This window comes from Triticum urartu, chromosome 7A (assembly GCF_056163025.1).
Source record: "Triticum urartu cultivar PI428250 chromosome 7A, HENAU_Tu73, whole genome shotgun sequence".
Classification (NCBI taxonomy): domain Eukaryota; kingdom Viridiplantae; phylum Streptophyta; class Magnoliopsida; order Poales; family Poaceae; genus Triticum; species Triticum urartu.
The window spans coordinates 104,573,587-104,580,376 of NC_141879.1; the positions used below are offsets into that span (position 1 = coordinate 104,573,587).

General features: G+C 47.3%; 1 protein-coding gene across 1 annotated transcript; it reads right to left on the reverse strand.

The window, feature by feature from the left end:
* Window positions 1–4,350: 4,350 nt before the first annotated feature.
* On the reverse strand, window positions 4,351–5,433 carry LOC125520880 (uncharacterized). Its single transcript, XM_048685924.2, has one exon. The coding sequence runs from the start codon at window positions 5,415–5,417 to the stop codon at window positions 4,569–4,571; it is 849 nt and encodes a 282-aa protein (XP_048541881.1). The 5' UTR covers window positions 5,418–5,433; the 3' UTR covers window positions 4,351–4,568.
* Window positions 5,434–6,790: the final 1,357 nt, after the last annotated feature.

Here is a 6,790-nt window from a genome sequence, read left to right on the forward strand (position 1 = left end):
AGTGTGATGAAAACTAGCTTGATGATATTTCCTTGTGTCCCTGGGAGCGCTTTTCTCTATATAAGTGTTTGTCCAGGCTTGTCCTTTGCTACAAAAAGGATTGGGCCACCTTGCTGCACTTTATTTACTTTTGTTACTTGTTGCTCGTTACAAATTATCCTATCACAAAACTATCTGTTACCACTTGTTTCAGTACTTGCAGAGAATACCTTACTGGAAACCGCTTATCATTTCCTTCTGCTCCTCGTTGGGTTCAACACTTTTACTTATTGAAAGGACTACGATAGATTCCCTATACTTGTGGGTCATCAGGTCGCGCGGTGGAGTTGGCCTAAGGGCATGGCCAATGCATAGCCCAGGATGATGCCTCACATGCCATGTAGAATCGGATAATAGAAAAGGTAGGTTCGGATGGGGTAGCGGGATCCTCCTCAGGAGACGGGTGCTTAACGATAAAAAGTTGGTCCGGTGCATAAAGTTGAAAAGATTGAAATGGAGAGGAGGGATGCATGTGTGGTGAGAGTCACTTTCTATTCTTTGATGAGGTCCACTGGTAGCAGCTTGCATTGGGGAGAAAAAAATCAACACATATGTTTCAAATTACTTTTTGTCATGAGGCATCTGTATTCATATGCAACCATAGTACATGCCCTAAGAATAACTCTAGCATGGTCAGCATATCAACAGCTTCAAAAAGCTTTCCAAGTTTTTTTATTTTGGCTGCAGAAACTTGTGCCTTTGTGCAAACGTATAGTTGCCAAAAATGACAGCTTATTTTTTTCGGTTGATTCCAGTTATTTGCATATAAAGGTTATTGAAGTATACCATTAATACGAATGCGATTAGCTAAATTTATTTATTTATCTTTTTTGAGATGAAGAGGTTACTTGTTCCTCATATCTTCGTACCAGAATGTCTGTCATTCACCCGTGCCCATTGGCGCCCTCCTCTCTTGCTCCCTTTTCTTAGGGGTAAAACCGTCCTATTTTTTAAAAGGCATCGGGAATTGTCAATGCGACGACATGCTGAATACAGTCCGATGGAATATCAAACAAACATTAGAGTTCATTGCTTCCATTTGCTGATCTCCTCGGTCCTCACCCATTTGATCTTGTGGTCATCACAAGATTTGAGCATGCCCTTGATTTCTTCAACAACCAGCCCATCTGCACAGAGGATTTTTGCTATCATTTTTTTTTGCGAGAAAATTTCCAATCTATTCATCAACTGTCAAGGTGTACAAAGAACATCAGAAGTAAAAATTACATCCAGGTCCGTAGGCCACCTTGCGATGACTACATGCACTGGAGCGAGCCGAAGGCATGCCAAGCATGCTTACCATGCTTTTACAGATATGATGTCATGCAAGATACTTCCTACTAGTTTCAAAAAATATCTTACATTACAGGACAGAGAGTGTACACTAGAGGTGAGCCCATGCTCGACATGGAGGGCCTTTCGGCCCTTGAGAGGGAGGGCTAGCTCTGCATAAAGGGTGCATGATTCAAATACAGCGAAGGGAAACCGGGACAACTTTTTGGTCCTGGTGCCTGTTGGTTTTCACTTTTTATCGTGATTCTAGAGAAGATGGATTCAACTACTCGGACTTATGGCATTTATTTAACATAAGAAAACTAGACATGCTCATGATGAGGCTATGGACTCTTTTCCAATCCAAAGAGGTCAGGCACATTAGGGACAGACGTTGATTTCATTGATCCGTGTCCTTGTTAGCGGTGCCCGGATCTGGATCTGGGAGTCGAAGCTCGTCGCGTCTGTCCTGGGTTTACCGTGGGATACGGGTGAGTTGCCGAGCGAAAGCTCCGCGCTTTGGCACCAATGACGGCGAAGTCTGCGGGCGCCACTATCTTCTTGAAGATGTTGTCCTTGTTCTCCTCTCTGTGTCCGGGCTCTGAGTGAAGACCCTTGTCCACTCCGGACTCGGCAGTGGCGACACTATGCGCCGTTCTCCCTCTCGAGGGCGCCGTCGTGGAGCCTAGGTGTGCTAAGGCATGGCGTTGTACTCTGATCTCCCCTTGTTCTTCTTCGGTATCGTAGGTCTGCATCGTACCAAGATCTCAAAATCTTCTTTGTAAGAGGGCCACCTCTCCACTATGTATCTTTCGGTCGTGTATTTTGGTCGGTGCTTTATCTGTAAAGTGGGGCGTGAGCCTGTTTTGAGGAGTGCCTTTGCACCTGGTACTAGCTCAAAAAAAGGAAAAAAAAACTTTGTTTTTGCCCACTTTGTTTATACCACTCTAGTTTTTGCCTACTTTATTTATACCACTCTAGAATTTGACATCTCATTTTTGTCATTCGAGGCTATTGACAATGTATCACAAATGCTATTTGTTGCAAAAGCAAAACTATTTCATTTCACATGGGAGACTCTTAGCTTTTGACAATGCACAATTGTCAAGAGTGACAAAAGTGAAATATGAAAAAACTAAAGTGGCATAAATAAAGTGGGCAGAAACTAGAGTGACAAAAACAAGGTCCCCTTCCCCCTATGTATCCGAGTACTTTGCAAGGCGTGGGGAGCTCAGAAAGATAAATCATGCATCAACTTGGCGTATGAATCCACGTCAGTTTTACAACCTAATCAAAATCTATTTGTTACACACGTAGTAACGCCCTTTGGTTCCTTATGCATAACCGACCAGCGGATCCTTGTGGTCATTCTATGATAATACTCCCTTCGTTTCAGTTTACAAATCCTGCGCATATATCTAGGTTGTTAATTTTATCATCCTAATATAAACTATATAACACGAAAATTATACCGTTTAAAAATAGAACATCTAAAGTTTATATTGATATATTTTTTTGTAATATATGACTTGTATTAGATTGATCAAATTGGCAATCTAGAATACGCGCACGCTTTCTAAACTAAGAGAGAGGGAGTACTATGAGAATCAAAGGTGGTAATGGCCTCAACAAATGAGACCTCAAAGATATCAAGGACGCCACAGAACTCCCTCCGTCCGGTGACATCTAGCTTCAAATTTTGTCCACAAAAGAGTGTACTTCTATCTTTCTAATGCACTTTAAAGTAGGGAAAAAATACTTCTCTCTCATCACACTGTAATCAAGATCAATAGCAATCTACACATGGTCTTTTTAATTTCTACATGCACTTGGCTCATAGGGGGTTGAGTAATTAAAAAGGAGATAGATGGTGGCTTGCACCTTTCCAATGCATTTTTTACTCAAGTCCATAATTTATCCTAAAATTTTTAGATGTACACTCTTCATTGAACGGAGGGAGTATGTTTTACTACTTGTCTAGGCACACCACTGCTTTCCCCCTTTGCAATAATGCACTACTTCTCCGTTTGCAATAATGTTTCCCAAATGATAATACTCACACGTGTGGCGAAGCAATTTTGTCCACACGTTTTTTGATCGCAACTTTAGTTACCAACTTTAATTGTGAAGCATGACAATTTTCTATTTGGTTGGCAAGTTTCAATTTTTTGAGATCCTTTTTTCTGAATGACAATTTTAATGTAAAAATCGTGTGGACGATGTTACTACATGCTACACGTGTGACAATTATCGGCGTCTTAATGTTTTGCAATAACCACCGGGAAGCGTCACGTCTAGTTTTACATGTACGCCAATATGCGTGCGTTAGTTCGTGAGTACAATCCAGTGAAGAGTCATAGTGATTTCAAAAACAGCATGAGCTTGATACAACACAAATATATGCATTTACCTTATCTTGCCGTCCCATGCAGATATACGAGTACATTTGTCTTGTTTGAGTTTCTTATTATTATACTAAATAAAAAGGCCGCACTCCTCAGATCACGTGTAGGAGTGTATCCCTATCCCACATGGATGGATATTTTTATTCGAGCTCACATTGCATCTCACCCTCCCTATCCACACACAGTCAGCCAGCGTGCACCTCGGGCTTCTTCCTAAATCATACTGCAATAAGCTGAGGGTGTCTTTTTTGCATGGTATAAAGCTGAGGGTGTTGTTGTGTCTCAGTTGTTCATTACGGAGTACTGTATTTTTTAGGAACAGCGTTTATACCAAAATCCCGCAGAAATCAATCTCTCTATCTCTCTCTTTGGATGAGTCGATGCATAAATCAATTTGTTTTTTCTTTGAGGTTTTGCAGAAATCAATCATGTGAACCAAAGTGGGCCTCAGCAGAGCATTGCATGGGCCGGGATGGCAAAGCAGCAGCTCCGGTCCGCCATCGTACCGGCCCATAATATTCCGAAAAGCCCAACAAGCCCATATACCCCTTGCATCACACGCAAAACTACGCTTTCGCCCAACAAAAAAAACGAGGGAAGAAGATCAAATGCATCAATGAAAAACAGGGGGCAGTGAATAGCACATGTTAATTACTCTAATTATTCAACAACACTTGGTCGGAAACCACACGGAGTTGCTACACTCGTACTCCACACCACAGGGAAGAAGAAAATCGGCCGGTCGAGATACACAAATCGCAGGGACGCACAGCATTGGAGCAAGCAAGTACTGTAGCATCCACACCACACACTAGTATAGTAAAGCTATGGCGAGCCGAGCGGCCACGCAGGCTAGGCGTCGAGGTCGGTGGGGCACTGGAAGCCGTTGGGCGGGTGCTTGCCGCAGGTGATGAGCAGCCGGAGCGCCACGGGGAGGTAGATGTTGATGTTGAGCACCCGCGCCCGGATGGTGGTGCAGAGGCACAGCGCCGCGTCCAGGTCCGCCACCCCCTGCACCAGCGGGCAGCACTTGCTCCGCGCCTCCCGCCCGATCACCAGGTGCACCAGCCCGCTCAGCACGTCCACGCACGCGTTCAGCTTCAGCGCGTCGATCGGGCACGTCTTCCTCCCCGGCCCCGGCGACGGCGGCGGCACGTAGGGCGGTGTCGGTGGCACGTAGGGCGGTGACGGCGTGTATGGTGGAGTTGGCGGGACGTAGGGCGGAGTGTATGGCGGCGTCGGCGGGACGTATGGTGGCACGTATGGCGGTGGAAGTGGCGTTGGTGGCACGTACGGCGGACTTGGAGGAATGTACGGTGGCGTCGGCGGGGTGTAGGGCGGTGGGCTCGGCGTGGGCGGCACGTACGGCGGTGGCAGTGGCGTAGGAGGGCCGTATGGTGGAGTCGGCGGTGGACGCGGCGTCGGCGGCGGGTGGCACGGCGGGCATTTGTGGCCCGACGGAGGGCCGTGGTGGTGCTTGGGCGGCTTGCCGTGGTGGGGCGGGTGGTGGTGTCCAGGATCACCACCACCACCACCACCGCCATGTCCCGGCGGGCAGTTGCTCTCGTGCCACCCGTACGTGCCGGGCAGGAGCAGGACGACGGCGACGCCAACAAGCAGTAGCGAACACACTCTGGCAAGGCTGGCCATGGCGCCGGGGCGTCCGGACAGTGCGCGATCCCAATGCCAATGCGGTGCCATGAGACGCACCCGTCGACTCAATTTATAGAGGGGACATGCCAGACGCCCGCGCCATGCCGCGCGCCAGGTGTTCGACGGGAGCCCACCTGGCGACCGATGGCGCAAGAGGCCACGGGCGGCGCGGGGCTCACGGTCACGGGCGCGCACTGCACGCATACAGAGGCGTCGCTTCTCTAGTTGTACTCCATGCGCCCGATGCGCGCATGCCGCCATGGCACGGGGCCGCGAGTGCGCGACGCGCCAGCTGAGAGAGGGAAGGAGCATGAGAGTGGAATGTGAGGCTGACTGAGGATTTGTCCTTTGAGACGCGACTCGCGCGCCCGTGAACTGTCAGGGTTTTGGCGCCTTCGCTGACTCTACTCTATGGCTGGACTCTTCGCTTGGGATTCCCTATAGACCAACAGCCAACCAGTACCTTTTCTTCTTAAAATTCTCTCACATTTCTAAGCTTACAGTAGATTGCCGATTAAAAAACATACCGTAGATCAAGATCAAAGTCCAGCCATTTTTCAAGGGGAAAGGGATCCATATCAGTTGTAAAAGTTCATCAGCAATATAAAGCACATCAAGCATAATAAAAATTAAATTAAGGTCTCTAGACCACGGAACAAAATCTACCGTTGCCGGTGCGTCCTTGTCACCGCTTTTCTGTCGGAGCTGGTATGACATTGTCGATGACTGCGGAAGTCTTCATGCACACACACTAAGGACCAACGCCCTATAGTTGTAGTCGTTGCTGGAGCACCTGACACCAAATCTCGACATCACGCGCATGCAACAAGACACCCTAACTTCCCCGTCCCAAGGAGACGACAAAAATCTACGTCGGAGCTCTGTCGACTAATTAGAGACCGAAAAACAAACTTGAAGAATAAGCGCGGCCATATGCTAGAGGGTCATGTCAACGAAGGGATTAATATTTATAAATATTTACATTTTTTTCTTCTAATGTGCATTTGTCAGTTGATGCCCCTTTCACTTGAAATATTCTCTCGTTATGCATGGCAACCTTGTCCCATGATTGCCGCACCCACTCTATGTCCTTTTTCTATCACATTACACTATATCGGACACACAATGAGTTCTCTCTTTCACTGACTAGTGCATGGATTTTATTTCGGTAATGTAATCTAGCAAACGTCAGCCGGGAAGGGGTAGCAAGCGAATGCATTTTCTTGACAGTGTTAGTTGCGTCGGGGAATCAAATGGTGACTCTTTTGCCGAAGAAACGGTCAACCCCATACAATTAGGGGAGCCGCTACGTGTCCGCCGATAGATGTCTAGTAAACATCCACCATCTCGACAGCCGTCAGATCTCCGTGCGCGAGCCGTTCGATCTAACTCCTCACACGCGCGCGTCGTCTTCCCGACAC

Bases quoted from the DNA above. Each gene is read 5' to 3' on its own strand.
- LOC125520880 (XM_048685924.2), bottom strand. From the start codon at position 5,417: ATGGCACCGCATTGGCATTGGGATCGCGCACTGTCCGGACGCCCCGGC.